Source organism: Pistacia vera, unplaced genomic scaffold (assembly GCF_008641045.1).
Source record: "Pistacia vera cultivar Batoury unplaced genomic scaffold, PisVer_v2 Contig57, whole genome shotgun sequence".
Taxonomy (NCBI): Eukaryota; Viridiplantae; Streptophyta; class Magnoliopsida; order Sapindales; family Anacardiaceae; genus Pistacia; species Pistacia vera.
In genome coordinates, this window is record NW_022196412.1 from 101,899 (window position 1) to 118,229 (window position 16,331).

The 16,331-nt window shown below is 36.4% G+C and overlaps 3 protein-coding genes and 1 non-coding gene across 10 annotated transcripts; 3 read left to right on the forward strand and 1 right to left on the reverse strand.

Moving 5' to 3' along the window:
• Positions 1-73: 73 nt before the first annotated feature.
• On the forward strand, positions 74-146 carry TRNAA-UGC. The gene has a single exon. It is a non-coding gene; the product is annotated as a tRNA-Ala (tRNA).
• Positions 99-4,825, forward strand: LOC116108850 (protein tas-like). 6 transcript variants are annotated; one of them, XR_004124689.1, is made up of 14 exons: positions 99-118; positions 218-360; positions 449-548; positions 630-738; positions 967-1,008; positions 1,230-1,318; positions 1,827-1,883; positions 2,107-2,215; positions 2,299-2,400; positions 2,515-2,579; positions 2,717-2,820; positions 2,897-2,986; positions 3,516-3,570; positions 4,318-4,570. XR_004124689.1 is itself a non-coding variant. In XM_031395085.1 (14 exons), the coding sequence occupies exons 2-14, from the start codon at positions 303-305 to the stop codon at positions 4,619-4,621; spliced, it is 1,146 nt and encodes a 381-aa protein (XP_031250945.1). In that variant the 5' UTR covers positions 100-118; positions 218-302; the 3' UTR covers positions 4,622-4,825. The 6 variants fall into 6 exon arrangements, 4 of the variants coding, with proteins under 4 accessions (XP_031250945.1, XP_031250946.1, XP_031250947.1 ...); XR_004124688.1 differs by having other exon boundaries at positions 100-118; positions 4,461-4,543; XM_031395085.1 differs by having other exon boundaries at positions 100-118; positions 2,892-2,986; positions 4,461-4,825.
• Positions 4,826-5,761: 936 nt separating this feature from the next.
• LOC116108766 (serine/threonine-protein phosphatase BSL1) lies at positions 5,762-14,618 on the forward strand. 2 transcript variants are annotated; one of them, XM_031395001.1, is made up of 21 exons: positions 5,762-6,267; positions 6,356-6,416; positions 6,507-6,585; positions 6,670-6,749; positions 6,844-6,938; positions 7,202-7,301; positions 7,395-7,464; positions 8,585-8,686; positions 8,888-8,969; positions 9,090-9,260; positions 9,744-9,927; positions 10,011-10,215; positions 10,294-10,458; positions 10,535-10,773; positions 12,323-12,407; positions 12,586-12,684; positions 12,766-12,965; positions 13,071-13,146; positions 13,702-13,837; positions 13,911-14,050; positions 14,142-14,618. In XM_031395001.1, the coding sequence occupies exons 1-21, from the start codon at positions 6,057-6,059 to the stop codon at positions 14,223-14,225; spliced, it is 2,664 nt and encodes an 887-aa protein (XP_031250861.1). In that variant the 5' UTR covers positions 5,762-6,056; the 3' UTR covers positions 14,226-14,618. The 2 variants fall into 2 exon arrangements, with proteins under 2 accessions (XP_031250861.1, XP_031250862.1); XM_031395002.1 differs by having other exon boundaries at positions 10,014-10,215.
• Positions 14,619-15,025: 407 nt separating this feature from the next.
• On the reverse strand, positions 15,026-16,063 carry LOC116108775 (SOSS complex subunit B homolog). The gene is made up of 2 exons (XM_031395012.1): positions 15,964-16,063; positions 15,026-15,569 (listed from the first exon to the last, which is right to left on the reverse strand). Exon 2 carries the CDS (start codon positions 15,544-15,546, stop codon positions 15,136-15,138), a length of 411 nt encoding a protein of 136 aa, XP_031250872.1. The 5' UTR covers positions 15,547-15,569; positions 15,964-16,063; the 3' UTR covers positions 15,026-15,135.
• Between the last annotated feature and the right edge of the window lie 268 nt (positions 16,064-16,331).

The window sequence follows — 16,331 nt, forward strand, 5'->3', positions numbered from 1 at the left end:
GCATTGGGTATTCTAAATACCTTGGCTTATTACTACACGATTTATATTTTATATGTAGATAGTGATTTCATGAGGGGATGTAGCTCAAATGGTAGAGCGCTCGCTTTGCATGCGAGAGGTACAGGGTTCGATCCCCTGCATCTCCAAGTTGCTTTTAATTTCTCTTCGAGTTGAACGCGAAGTACTTTATCTAATTTTTTTTTCTAAACTTTTTCAGTGGCGGTTCTCCTAGCCCTAGGCTCTTTCTTATCCATTTTTTCCGACAAAACGGGAAGTACTTTCAGCGGTGGTTCTCCTAGGCAATGTCGGTCCCTCTGGTTCAGCTTGCTCCGAATTTGACTGTTTCGAAGCTTTGCTTTGGTTAGATTTCGTCGCTTTGGCTGTTACTCTCACAATGTTATCTCCAACCAATCATATCTACTACGAACACTGTTTTGTTTTCTTACAGGAACCATGACTTTCGGTGAGCAAAACTCGGCGTCTCAGTCATTTCACCTTCTTGACCAAGCTTTCGATGCCGGAATCAACTTCTTCGACTCTGCCGAGATGTACGTACCCTATGTTGGAATTTCAAATTCCTCCTAAAACATATTTATTTGGTGATTTTATTGGGAACTTTGCAACTACAGGTATCCAGTGCCACAGCGTGCTGAGAGTCAGGGCAGGAGTGAGGAGTATTTTGGCCGTTGGTTTAGAGAGAGGAAGATACCTCGTGATCAAATTGTCTTTGCCTCAAAGGTTAACTCTGAAAATTTTGTTTGTTATTTGGTTGTTTTATCTTACACTCTTTCGTTTTCAAGTTTCTCATGCGACTTTTAGTATAGTCGACTAACTCATTTGCTTTGTACAAAAAACAAATAGCATATAGTTCACAAATATACGTGCATCAAGATGTAAATTGTAGATATTGACTAGAATGGTTTTGCTAGAATTGTTGAGATTCAATAACTATATTGTTTGTTTTAGGAGCACCCTTTTTTTGGCTCATATTATCTGAAATTCTCTCAGGTATCATTACTTTTGTTATGATTCTGCGTTTGAATTATCAGAAATGTTGAGAATTATGATGCTGTTTTGCGTTTTTGCTTTGATTTCATGGAACTTCTTTAACACTGCAAACCAAGTCAGTTTGAGGCTATTATGAATTTGAATTTTCTGTATGAATTAATTTCCATCATTTGTAGTCTTTACTAAGCATTCAAATTGAATGGATCATATTATGCGTCCAGGTTAGTGGACCTTCTGGGCAGATGACTTGGATTCGTGGTGGGCCAGAGTGTTTGGATGCTAGGAATATTACAGAGGCCATTGACAATAGGTCGATTTTAATGTGCTTTTGTTGCCATACGATTAGCTGATTTTGATGCATTTTAGTTGTGTCATAATCATTTGAACTACAAAATTGGGACTTTGTTTGTTACTGCTCAAAACTTCTTTCTTTGTTCGTCTTATTGTTTCTATTAACATAACTTATCAAATCATTTTGAATTCATTCAAAGTACACTTATTCATAACTTATCAATCATTTTGAATTCGTTCAAAGTAGACTTATTTGGGAATTTCAATGACGGTTCCCAAATAATCTGAACATTCTTCTTCTCCACTTGAAAATTCAAATGGTGCATGTACCTATAGTATACAACACTTCATGTCCCGTAGTGGGAAAAGTCTCAGAATTTAAGTTCTGATTTTATTATTGTTATTTGGAGCATTGCCTTAATATGTTTGTGAAAATTTCTGTACAAAGAGAATTAGGGAGCATTTTCTATTATACTTGAACAATTTGTATATATCTGCAATTTGGATTTTTTGTTTAATTGACGCAGTTTGGAGAGAACTCAAATGGATTACATTGATCTTTATCAAATTCATTGGCCTGATCGGTTTGTATGTCTATCTTACATTTACTTTCAAAGTTTTCCTTCTTCCTCTTACACTCTCTCTTTTCTTTCTTTCTTTTGTTTTTTTGGTTTTTTTTTTTTTTTTTTTTTTTTGGGAGGGGGTGGGAACGGGGGCGAGCGACACATGACATATCATAACTTTGCAATTTCTTTTCCTTGAACGTGAACCAATTATTGTTTGGTAAATCATGGCTTGTTTCTGTAGATATGTTCCCATGTTTGGAGAAACTCAGTATGATCCAACCAAACAGTATACTTCAATTGGTGTAGAAGAACAACTTGTTGCCCTTGCCAAAGCTGTTGATGCTGGTAAGGTAATTGATGATATCAGTTTGGCTTAATTGTTGTACTCTTGCTAAGGCCATATATAGTAAAATGAATTATTTCCTGTTTAAAGATCAGGTATATTGGACTGAGCAATGAAACTCCATATGGAGTCATGATGTTTCTCCGGTTTGCTGAAAAGGTTCCCCATTACCCAAAAATATTATCTGTGCAGGTTGTATGGGTCATTCTTGCTCCTCTTAGTGAGGCTTTCTCTGCCTTTTCTCCTTCATCTCCATTTTCTCTCTTTCACTCCAGGGCTGATATGACTCATTTTTCTGTACAATAGAACTCCTACAACCTACTTTGCCGAACTTTTGATTCTGGACTAGCTGAATGCTGTCATCATGAGAGGTATGTCATTCATTTACATTCAGTTGAAATGATATATGTACCTGTAACCTGACTTATTGGAATTCGTTTTTGAGGTTTTTGTCCTATATTTCTCCTCTCTCATGAATTTTCCTTTTCAACATTATTGAATTTTTTAGGATCTGGTTGTTGGCCTACAGCCCTCTAGCAATGGGCATACTTTCTGGGAAATACTTTTCACCTGATGGGGGTCCAGCAGATGCTCGGTTGAATCTTTTTAAAGGTTAATTTGCAATTGTTTGGTTAATTTTTAGGTATTGATGATGTAAATGGTAATTGAACAACATTTTTCAGTTAAGCTTTTGGCTCACTTAACATTCTCAGGGAAGTATTTGGAAGGGGAATCCCGATACAATCTGTCTAATAGCATGGTAAAAGCAGCTACCATGGTAAGTGGGCTTCTCTCAGTTTTGAAGTTTATCAATATCTTGAGACGGTAGTTTTGATAGATTGCAGGAGCCAAGAAGGGGGAACTTTAATATATCTAAGTTGCAGAATCAAATTCATTAAGAAACTTGAATAATCTGACCAGAAAAATTACTCTTCCTTTTCAGTGTTTATCTTTACCTTTTTACCTAGTAGCTGGAGAATGCTCTTTTACTCACTATTTTCACTTTCTATCAATCTGATTTTATTAGTGATGGAGCATACACTATTGCCTCTTCTGATATGGGGAACAATGTGAAGAAAAAATTTCTAAACTTGATTGTGTATGTTTGTGTGCGAGATGTATTTGGCTTGCAGTTTTAAGGTTCCATTCTTAAGTGGGTACAAAATATTATCGCATTGGTCAGGAAAACTTTTGAGTAGAGACGGGTGGGGTTCCCTTGGGAAGGATGCCTTGTGTGGTCTAGTCATCTTTGTTACTGTCTGTTTCACTGTACTATGACTAATCAAACCCTTTGATCTTTTTTGCAGGAGTATCTTGATGTTGCTAGAAGATATGGTCTTCATCCCGTATCTCTTGCAATTGGTATAACCTCTCTCTCTCTCTATGTATTTGTGTGTGAGTGTGCTGTCTTGAAAATGTTGATGGTGATTTATCTCTGTAACCTTTTTTTTATTTTTGTGTCTCATGTTTAAAATAGTTTCTTGCTAAAAGCTGTTACATTCATTGTTGATATATGAAATATTCAATTATGAGCTTCTGTCTGCTGTCTAATGCAATAGATGATTTATTATTGAGTATCTATTCTTTAATGTGTGCAGTCTCATACTCATGGGTTGTATTGAGATAGTGGAAACTTTTGCCCATACCCAGATGCTCATGAATATTTTGCCACCCAAGTTCATAGGGGGTAGTTAGAGGTTTAAGTTATTAAGGGTAGAACTGAGAGAGGGTTTTAAAAGATAGAATTGCATATAGTCTGGAATTGGATACCATAATCAGGTTTTCTTTGTTCTCTCTGATTCTTTTCCTTCTGGTTTTCATTTTTTTGATTCCTGAAAGAATGTACTACAAGCCAATTTGATCTACAATTATCTCAGTCATGTATCATGGGGTGCTAGGGTCTGGATTTTATCATTTAAATTAACAAGTAACAAAATTGAAGCAGAAAAATGGAGAGTCCATGAGCCTGGTTTGCCAAAGAATTGTTTTGAAGAACAATTTTAACCATGCTAGTAAATGAGGTTTTATGTCTGCTTTTAGTTGAATACTATGTAACTTTTCTCTTATTTGAAGCCATATACAAATGGATATCACTAATTTTAATTACAGGTTTCAAGAAATGTATGCTCATAGGCCTGTGTATCTTTACTGTGGAAGACTTGTCATGTGTTCTTCTACTTAATGCCCTTGAGTAGCTGTTTTCTTGGTTTGGATTTTACATTTGTTTCATCTTGTGATTTTTCACGGGGCAGCATTTGTTTTGAGACACCCTCTTGTTGCAAGTGCTGTATTTGGAGCTACCAAGTCAAGCCAGCTTCAGGAGGTTATAAATGCATGCCAGGTTGAGCTCACAGCCGAAATTGTCGCAGAAATCAATGGAATCCATGCAAGGTTTCCTAATCCGTGTCCCTGATTGATTTCCTTGTATAGACTTGTGTACTTGTATTGATGAAAAGCACAAGGCAACTCCCTTGGAAGAAAGCATGGATAGAAAAGAAGTATCTGAGTGATTTTGAAAATTTTGAGCATGCATTGAATCTTGATTGTTATTCATGTAACAAGAGATAAAATGATTATTATGAAAATGAAGCAGCCGCTGCATGCGCGTGGGTTGTCATGTCATAGTGTTGTTTCATTGGAGTGGATTTGTTGAAGGTATGGTGATGGGCCAGTGGAGCGTAGGCCTTAAAACAGGCAGTGCACTGTTACATAATTTAATTGGTTTGAATGATGAATGAGCACAGGTCAGGTCAGATTATCTCATGCACTTTCTAAGAAATGCAAAGAGAATGTTTTTTGGTCTGGAGAAGGACAAAGAGCTAGTTTTGTCAAAGACGTAATATAACAAATGCATATGTAATTCCAACTGCGTTCAATTGGGGTTATCGACCATCCTATGAAAACGTGTTCTTAAAAGTCAACATTGAAACTAATGCCAATGGATTGCCATTCTTATTGAAAATGGTCAAGAATTTGAGATTCAAATTATGAATGAAAGCTCTTGTTCTTTCAATAGTAACCTTAACTCGCATTAAAAGATTACCTCTCTAAATAAATGACTAACGAGGACATGGTTTAAGAAGACACTCATTGGAGGTGGTGGTAGCCAGCTGCTTCCACTTTATAAGAACTCCGGTATGATTTTTAACCTTTAATTAAACTTTTATCGGCCAGCTTTAGATGCCTAATAATGATTTCAGTGAAGGCAATTAGCCAGGTCCAGGTTCAGGACCAAGTCCAAGTCCAAGTCCGATTCCATTTTCAAAATAAATGTTTAAAAATCTTCAAAGGTGAGGAAAAGGTGGAAATGCATGATGACATTTTATAAATGGCTTTTTTTCTTTTTGGTCGAAAATGGCCCCTTTTCGTTTCACAAAAGGCAAAAGGCTGGCATGAGTAGTTACAGTACACTTCAACATTAAATTTAATCCACACCACACCACACCAATTATATAGGGGATTGATTTTGTATGTAACGGTTGACTCTTTAAAGTTACAACTCCAAAACACAAACCAGCAAAGCACTTGTAACTTTAGACTCACCCCACCACCACCCTCCATTTCCTTTCCTCCTCTCTCTCTCTCTCTGTCGCTCTTCCACTGCACCAAGCTCTACCTCTCTTCCTTTCTCCAAATCATAGTCAAAATCACGGCCTCACCACCATACTCTCTCTATTTTTTTATTTATTTATTTAAATTATTAAAAAGAGACAATTAGAGGAAAAGGAGAGGGTCCGGAGCCTTTGCCCGGGCCCGTCCACCACCACTGCTACCAACAACATTACTGTCGTATTCCGATCTTTTAGGGTTCAATTTTTTAAATTCTTTCATTCTTTAGAATTGTCTCCATGTCTATGAACTCCAAGCCTTGGCTACATCCGGCTCCCACCTACCGGGCCTTAGAGACCTATTGGGATACGGAGGAGGATGCACCTGGTCCCCGATGCGGTCACACTCTTACTGCCGTTGCTGCCACCAAGACTACTGGTCCTCGTCTTATTCTCTTTGGTGGCGCCACTGCTATTGAGGGCGGAGCTGCCTCCTCTGCTCCCGGCATCAGTTATCATCATTCTTTCCTTCTTTCTCCAATTCAATCTTCTTTAATTGAACTCAATTTTATTTATTTTTTTTTAAAATTTTGTTGTAGGATTGGCTGGCGTCACCAATTCAGTTCATTCCTATGACGTTCTTACCAGAAAATGGACCAGGTTAGTGTATTATCTTCTATGTTAATTTCAATTTTTGTATTCAATTGACTTTTGATTAACATTTCAGCTGTTATTTTCTTTGTGCTGCAGAATTAGACCTGCTGGTGAACCGCCATCTCCTAGGGCTGCACACGCTGCAGCTGCCGTTGGTACAATGGTGGTTTTTCAGGTAATTACTGGGAAATTATTATTGTTAGAAGATTCTTTTAATATTAGTAACTCAATATTTTCATGGATGTTGGTGTGTCGTTAGGGCGGCATAGGTCCTGCTGGTCATTCCACTGATGATCTTTATGTGCTTGATTTGACTAATGACAAATTCAAATGGCACAGGTCATTTCTTGTTGCCTATTTTTATTTTCCCTTTTAACAGTCATTTTTGCTGTTTTATGAATGCTGATCTGATTGCTGTTTAATTTGAGTGTAGAGTGGTGGTACAAGGACAAGGTCCTGGGCCTCGCTATGGCCATGTAATGGATTTGGTTGGCCAAAGATATCTTGTTACTGTCAGTGGCAATGATGGTGAAACATTTTGCTCTTCTTTTTTTATCTTTGTCCATGTGTTTCTTTTAATCATTTTGTGTTGCTGAAGCTATGGTCTGATAGCTTGAGTGATCAGAAAAAAGATAATAACATTTAGTATGTTATTTCAGTCTTTTGTAGTTCACATTGTTGAATTCTATTGTCTTTGAATCGTAATTAATGTAATTGATGTCATCTAGCCAGAAAAATGGATTATGATTGGTTTTCCTGATTTTGTGTATTCAATATTTTATTTTTTGCAGGCAAAAGAGTACTCTCTGATGCTTGGGCTTTGGATACTGCCCAGAAACCATATGCATGGCAGAGGCTGAGCCCGGAAGGTGATAGACCTTCTGCTAGAATGTGAGTCTCTAGTTGAAAAACAATTACATAAATACTAATCCCTATACTATTTCAACAATCTTCATTCTAACATCCTACAACATTTCTTTGCAGGTATGCTACTGCTAGTGCTCGCTCTGATGGCATGTTTTTGCTTTGTGGTGGAAGGGACTCATCTGGTGCGGTATGGTATTTTTTTTTCTTTAGGAGAAATAAAGCAGTCAATTGATATGTTGTATGCATGCATAACTCTGGGTTTTAGTTCAAATTGAATTATGATTCATGCATCCTGATGGGAGTAAAATATAATATTTACAAACACAAAAAAGTGCTGTTAGATTAACATAGTCACAATAAAGAATGATATTATATTGCTAATCTTGTGCAATACTGATGCACAAGAGTCGGAATTCTTATTCCAAATCCGGCTTTTCTGGAGCTTACTTTAGGAATTAGAAGTCTTTTCTTAAGTATTATATAAGTTTAGTCTATCCACTGCAGTAAACATATTAGTTTAAGTAGTTCCTTACTGTTGTTTCTTCCCCAGTTTATTTTTTGTCTTTCTATTTTCTTTAGGGAATTTTGAAGTTCCAGTTTACTAGTTGCTTTTGCTCAGTAACTTTTATTTATAACTTTTATTTATACCCCTTGGACATGCATTCCAGAATGGATCTGTACCAGGAATCATGTAGAAGCACCACTTGTCCCACATTAAAGCTACATTGCTTTCAAAGCTCATACAAACTTCATCTTTTATATGCTTATCAGAAGAAATAAATTTCAAACTACTATGGCAAGTTTGAAGAGGGGGAATGATATTTTTATTGAACGGGAAACTCACAGAGAAACTTAGCTTAAATGGATTTAAAAGAAGTGAAATGAGAATGTACATTAAAGAATTGAAGAAAAATGTTAAAATTTCTGTAAAATTTGTATGGAAGGCTTTGAAAATATCATAGATGAATGTTGAAACACATATCTATGGCATCTCCTTAGCATGAGCAAGAAGTATATCTTTTAAGCAGTTCAACAATGTTCTTGTACTGGCAAGAAATATTTCTTGCTCTTAGCATTTCAAAATAATGTTTCCTTAGATTTTGCAAGTTGTCACTTTCAGCTAAAGATTCAAAATACATCTCTTGTTTTAATGAACCTAATGTTACAGATATCCATTGAAGTAACTTATTTATCTTAAGCTACAATTGGTGATAGGCAACCATGCTGTCGTGTAATCTAATTCCATGTCAAGATTTGTATTGAGAAGCTTTCTATTGAGTTTATTGATTACTTTTAATCTTCCACAGCCACTGGCAGATGCTTATGGGCTGCTCATGCATAGGAACGGTCAATGGGAGTGGACTCTAGCTCCTGGTGTGTCTCCTTCGCCAAGATATCAACATGCTGCGGTAAGGGATGATTATTATGGAGTCCACTATACCACATTGTTTGTTGCAAATTCTAATAAAATTTTCTCAGGAGACTGCATTTTATTTTAAAGCAGTGATTTAGTTTGGAAAGATGGTATTGTCAGTTTGCGTAACTGTCTCGTAATCAGTTCTTTACTTTGATCCTTTTCCTATCATGGACCTGGCATTGTTTGCTGTTAGGTTTTTGTTGGTGCAAGATTGCATGTTACAGGAGGTGCTCTTAGAGGGGGACGTTCAGTAGAAGGCGAAGCAGCTGTTGCTGGTAATTTTTGTTTTTGTATTTTCTGTCATTATGAAATTAATTGTAACATAACTCTTTGTTTTGTCATTTTTACTTTTTGTTTTTTGTTTCTTATTCCCCAATGTTATCTCTATTTGGTAGTGTTGGACACTGCTGCTGGAGTTTGGTTGGATAGAAATGGACTTGTGACTTCCTCACGTACCAGCAAGGGACATACTGAACATGAGCCTTCTTTGGAACTTATGCGTCGCTGCCGTCATGCATCTGCATCTGTTGGAGTTCGCATATATATTTATGGTGGTCTCAAAGGAGGTAAAGATTCTGAATTGGAACTGAAAACGGGAAGACTATAAAAACATTATTTAACATATTTTTATTATATGGTTGGACCTTTGGTACCGAATCTAGATTTTTGATAGAAACAAAAGTTGCAATTTCAGTAATGAAGGCTCATTGGAAATTTTAATTCTTCTGGTAGATTTTCCACTTAGTAATGATAGGTATTAGGCTTTAACTTTCACTTACAAGTTATCCCTGTAATTAGGTAGTTTCAAGTCACAGTTTTTGATCTGGGTAAGGGTAATTAAATTTCTACACGCTTTTAACAGTAGATGAATTCATATCAACTCTGCAAAGAAATGAGAATTTGGATCTTTGATTGCTGTGACCATGTATTCAGCTTTTTAAAGTTGTTTATGTAATACAAAGGTTTAAGTTTGTCTATATTGTAATATTACATTTTGTCAACTGTTTTCTTTTACTTGTTTTGTAACATAACTGCTTTTATCTATGCAGATATTCTGCTAGATGACTTTTTGGTTGCAGAAAATTCGCCATTTCAGTCTGACAGTAATTCTCCTATATTAACATCCGAGAGGTCTCCAACCATAACTATTCCCAAATTTAATCAATCTAATTTAAGTTCTTTTTCAACAATGACTTCAGACGGAGCAGAGAATCCTTCATCTGGAGGCCTGAGGTTTTGTTTTCACAACTCTCTCTGTTAAATGGGATTTTGACTCAGCTTAATTATCATAAGTCAGTATTGTGTATTTGTTTTAGCAGCATGGACAAGAATTCCATGGAGAAACTTAGGGAGGCTTCTGCTGCTGAAGCTGAGGCAGCTAATGCTGTCTGGCAGGCGGCACAGGCGGCATCTGCCAATCCTGCCGACGAAACATCCGTATCTGATGATAATTCACAAGCTGCTGAAACAATTTCAGATGGTAGTGACACTGAGGCAGATGTTCGCCTTCATCCTAGAGCTGTATGTCTTTTTCATCAATGTCTTATGTCCTGAGGGGTTTCCGGCAGACTCTAGTATCATAATGTTTCTTTTCTATAGGTTGTCGTTGCCAAAGAGGCTGTAGGGAATCTGGGTGGGATGGTAAGGCAGTTATCATTGGACCAGTTTGAAAATGAGAGCAGGCGAATGATGCCATCTAACGACCTGTCATATCCTACTAAAAAGTTCACCAGGCAGAGGTCTCCTCAGGGCTTGCATAAGAAGGCAAGTGTTACGAAAATTATCTTTGTTTTTTCGCTATGTATATATAATGGTTGTTAAAAATTTTTTGTTCTTGCAGATTATTTCTACATTGCTTAGGCCTCGAAACTGGAAAGCTCCTGCTAATAGGAGGTTTTTCTTGGATTCATATGAAGTGGGTGAGCTCTGTTATGCAGCTGAACAGATTTTTATGCATGAGCCCACAGTTCTGCAGTTGAAAGCACCGATTAAAGTTTTTGGTGATCTGCATGGACAGTTTGGTGATTTGATGCGGTTGTTTGATGAATATGGATTTCCTTCCACTGCAGGAGACATAACGTAAGTTTGCTATGGACCTCTTCCTTAGAATCACCTTGTCGTAGTAAGAATAAGTAATTTAGGAAATTAATTATAATTCAGGCTTGTTGATCCATTATTGAAAATTTGGGGTGAAAATTACAAAGAACCTTTTTGAGTCTAAAAGAGAAACCCAGTGGTCCGTATTGGGATTTCAATATTCTGAATCAAGGTGTTATATATTAATAATTCATACTTAATTTATAATGGAATTCCATTTAAAGATGTATCTGATGCAATATACCTACATTTGATATATAAATTAATTGATTTTAGTGCCATTCTTTTTTGTTGATCAAAGTTCAAACTACTGGGTTTCAATCTAGAACGTTGGAGGTGTGCCTTGAAATCTAAAAATTTCTTATTGATAAATTAAATTTTAAAATTGGCTGTAGATTTTGCTAGTCTTCATTCATTGGAAGGGAAGACGTAAGATGATCTATGTGGGAGACATAAGGTTGAGAATGATGTGAAAAAGTAGAAAGTGAAGGTTTAAAAAAAGCAGGTAGAAAAGTCTAGATTAGGCTGAACTGGTAAAAAGTAATAAGCCTGGCTGCTTGATTGACATCTTTTTAAAATTTCCGCAATAATCATGTGGGAACTCTGATGAAAAGTTTGGAGTTGGTACTGTATGAGAGTGACAGGAGATCTAGGCTGGAAAGGCTTTGACTTATTTTATTTTATTTTATATATGTTTTATTGTAAGGCCCATTACTTATAAAATTAAATTTGCAAATATCTATGAAGTTGTAAGTTAATTTCACCTGCTGTCTATCTTGTAACTTGATTGCAAAATTTCGCTGGAAATGGTAGAGTTAAATTCTTTAAATTATTCTAATATAGTTACACTAATGGTATATAGCCTATACTGGGTCAGCTAGTGAATCTTTAGACCATGTCCTTGGATATAATCAATGAGATATGGGAAGATACTAATTCTTGATGCATGGAAAGTATGTTTGTGAATGGCATTATTTATGGACATGATGTATGAGAAGTTAATACCCTATGCTTGAAACTGCCCCATTTTTATGAATGACCTCATTATGGATGTGATGTACAACAAGTTAATACCCTATGCTTATGCTCCCCCATGTAAAAATCTAAGCCCATTGTTGTTTATAATTGATATTCTTCTGTCCAAATAGCTGTAGGACTGTGCTGTTTCCTTTTAAAAACCTGATTTTGGGTCTCTTATAGTGATTTGGGATGTGAATATAAAATCTAAACTGTGCATGAAGGGAGATGGATGTGACGGGGGCTTCCTTGCACTAAATATATTTGAAAGTGTCCTTTGAATATGCTACTCTAGAACCAGCTTCCTTCTGCATCCTTCAGTCTTGATCCACGTGGAAGTTATATTTCTTCTTGTTGGTCTCGTGGCTATAACACTTCTAGTTCTAGAGAAGTTTTCATAAAACCAGGGAAAATGAAAGAATTATTGCTTGAGGGCACTGGCCATTACCACTATTAAACAAGTTCCTTAATTTTCTCGGCAGTTGTTTCATCAGCAATCTATTTTATGTTTCAGGTATATTGACTATTTGTTTTTGGGAGATTATGTTGATCGAGGGCAGCACAGCTTGGAAACCATTACTTTGCTCCTTGCTCTAAAGGCATGCTTCTGCCTTGACTGTAGGCTGAATAATTTTTTAGTGGTTTTCTACTTGGAACATTGCTGATTTTATTCATTTGTATAATTACTTTTTGTCTGCAAAGACAAGTTTGGTGTGAAGTATAATTCTGGTCTGTTACCTAGTTGACTGTCTTGTCCTTTTTGTCATGATTTTGCAGATTGAGTATCCTGAGAATGTTCATTTGATACGTGGAAACCATGAGGCTGCTGACATAAATGCGCTGTTTGGTTTTCGTCTGGAATGCATTGAGAGAATGGTTTGGATTAGTATACATATGTTCATTTCACATCTTTGTCATGTGAAAGTTAAGATGCACTGATGAAATATGTATTTGCAGGGAGAGAATGATGGAATATGGGCATGGACACGCTTCAACCAACTTTTCAACTATCTTCCACTTGCGGCGCTTATTGAAAAGAAAATCATCTGTATGCATGGTGGCATAGGAAGATCTATACATTCAGTGGAGCAGATTGAGAAGCTCGAAAGACCCATAACTATGGATGCTGGATCTATAATTCTGATGGACCTTCTATGGTATGTTTTTTCCCATCTATCCCTCATTTTAGGTCAATCTCTGTTTGCTTCTATTTTTCTTAAACTGTTTTGTTTTGCTTTTTTTTTTTTTTTTTTTTAAAACAGGTCTGATCCAACAGAAAATGATAGCATAGAAGGTTTGAGACCAAATGCAAGAGGGCCTGGTCTGGTCACTTTTGGGGTAAGTTTGATTATTCAGTGTTTAAAAGCTGAATGGGGTATTGGTTACACAACTTCTATCTGTTAAAAAGGAATATATCAGTACGTTCCTCAAAATTTCTACATAAATAGAGTTTTACCTCTATGACTTGAAGCTGTTATAATTTATATAAAAGTATGCATCATGTACCATGTATTATTATCCATGCCAAAAACCTTAGCAAATAGAAGGCAACTCGAAACAAGGGATTCAAATGAGCCTATTACTTGTACTACTTTTCTAATTGCATAAAATAACCAAACTATTGAATGAGCCAATGACGATCAAAGTTGATTATATTTCTGGCCCTCACTTGTGAATTTTAATTTCAAAATGCTTTTGTAGATCATTAATCATTTTTGCGCACACCTGTGTTTAATTTAGTTCCAATGTTTTCAAATTCAACTGTTTGTTATTTTACTACTACATGTTTTATCAACGAACTTTTTTCTTTCCAGGATGCTTTTCATAATCATTTGCATGATCTTATTTTTCTTATTCTTTGAACTCTGACCTTACCTTGCTTTTATGTTGCAGCCTGATCGAGTTACGGAGTTCTGTAAGAAAAATAAATTACAACTTATTATTAGGGCACATGAATGTGTGATGGATGGATTTGAGCGATTTGCTCAGGGGCAATTAATTACTCTATTCTCCGCGACCAATTATTGCGGTAAGCATAATAGATTGGGCTTTCTCCACATCTTGTGCTAGCTTTTGCAACCTAATTGGGTATATGCATTCAGGAACTGCAAATAATGCTGGAGCTATATTGGTGGTGGGCAGGGGATTGGTTGTGGTTCCAAAATTGATTCATCCCTTGCCACCACCCCTTCAGTCACCTGAGACATCTCCAGAGCGAGCCATGGATGACACATGGATGCAGGTATAATACATGCATTTTGATGTTTTAACTATGAATTTTTTTGACTAACTTCATTCACGTTGTACAATGGTATGTCATTGTTGCCCTGCAGGAGCTCAACATTCAAAGACCACCAACTCCTACACGTGGTCGTCCACAGCCTGACCTTGACCGGAGCTCGCTTGCGTATATTTGATGATAGCCGACTGATTGTTGTAATTTATGGTACCTTCTTGTGTATTTCCTTCTTTGGCTGGCTTGATCATCAGTCCGTCGGAAGTCAAGCAGCATAGTGGCCACCTGCCAGGCAGGGACGAGGTATGGTGCCGTTGTTGTAATCTTTGAGATATAAGTTGCTGAACAGAAGCCTTTATTAGTGTACACATAGATTTAGAGTTTTTGGTAGAAGTTATAGCTTTCAACCAATTGAGTGTAATATATGTAAATTTTAGTCTGAAGTAGAGAATTTTCTGCTTCTGGACAGATCATATAGCAAGGGGAGGGGTTGGTTGGTCGTCCTCTGTATTGTAACGTAAATTCTGATTGATTTTTTTCTTTATAAGCTGATTAGTTAATGGTGTTATGGGTATGTCTTGTGATAATAATTTTGAAACCGATTTTCAATTTTGAGCTATTCTCAACTGCAGAACTTTTTTCTAAAATTGTTGTATGTCAGTATTGGGTTTGTTTCTCAAGATAATATAATTTTATGCTAACAAACAATATGGGTTAAGTCGTTTTGGCATGATCACGCTTTTAATTATGGTAAATAGTTGGATTCAGATCTGTTTTGAAAGAAATATAATGCAATGGGTCCAGAATCATCAGATCAAAGTCATCGGTTTTTAATGTCATTAAATTAAACGGATCATTTGAAAAATTATTGGTGACTTGTCCCATTAAAATTTGTTTTGGCATTGTCATCACTCATCACTCAAGAGTTTTCTGATACTTCTAAACAAAATTCTTAGTCTAAACAATTTAGATGGGAATAAATAGTCATAATTGCTACTTTTAATTAATGACAAATCCTCTACCTCCTCGGCCTAAATTGGTAAGGCACAATAGACAAAAATTGATGAGGAATCTTGAAACACAACATAACATTAAGGCATTGAAGCTGAAATAATAACAGCCTGCTGCGGCTGTACATACTTGTTAGAATTATTAGGATCACGAACCCAACTAATTTCACTCATATTTGGTGTCTCCACAAACACCATTGTAAACTCTCCTACTTTTTCTATTTTCCCTTTCTTGCCTGCTCTTAGCACCAGATTGTTGTGACGTGAGAATGAGAATATGCCATTAGTCAAGCGTACAATGTCACCTGCCTCAAACGCCTCACATTCATTTTGCCAGAACTGGAAGTTAACTGCAGCTGTCTCGTCGGCTACAACCCCCAAACAGGTTTTGTACTGCCCTTCCATTGTCGTTGTTTTGCTCTTGTCTAGGATTATGAACTGCGTGTTTATGTTATTTTGAGTTGATGGTGCTATATCTTTAAGAGATACCATACTTGTTTCTATTCTCTACTTACCTACAATAAAAACACAACTCCACTCGTTTCAAATTTCATTCGATCATTTCTACAAACATCTTGAGGAACAATTATTAATTAATCTCTAATCTCTGTTGGAAACATGGTGAAAAAAAAGCCCTTGTCCTTGCGGAGAATGGCTAAACAAAGAAATCAAAAAGATATTTGACACCAAACAAGTCTTTAATCCTTATAAATCTTAATCCTAATACGAAACTCATATCTGTACCAACAATGGTAGGAGCAATAATCATAAGTATGGTATGGCACTCGCGGAATCCATTTCAGAAGCAGGAGAAATAGTCATCTAAAAATGAACGAAGGAAGGGAAAACAGATGCATACTTTATACTTTTTGAAGAGAAAAACTAGAAAGAGAAGAGAAGGATGCTTACAGAGAATAGAAAGAAATCCGGATTTTGAGTTGCCTTTATTTTGTTTCCGGGAGTGTGCAGAGAGTCTTATCTGTTCGATTATTTTGTAAAAAAAGAAAAAAAAAGAAGAAGAAATAAGGGTTAGCATGGCAAGCAGGAAGTGAAGAAAGGGGAAGAAGACAGAGAGAGACATACGGTAGGTAATTTGGACGGCCTGGTGTTCGAATTTGCTCTGAAACGAATTTGTATAGCAGCATTTGCAATCAGAATTCGAGGTGCGCGCCTTCGCCTTATTGTTTAAGCGTGCAGTAACGAGAAAATATCCTGTTCAAACAATATTTATTTATTTATTTACTGTTTTCATCTGCGTCATTAAATAAGACATATCA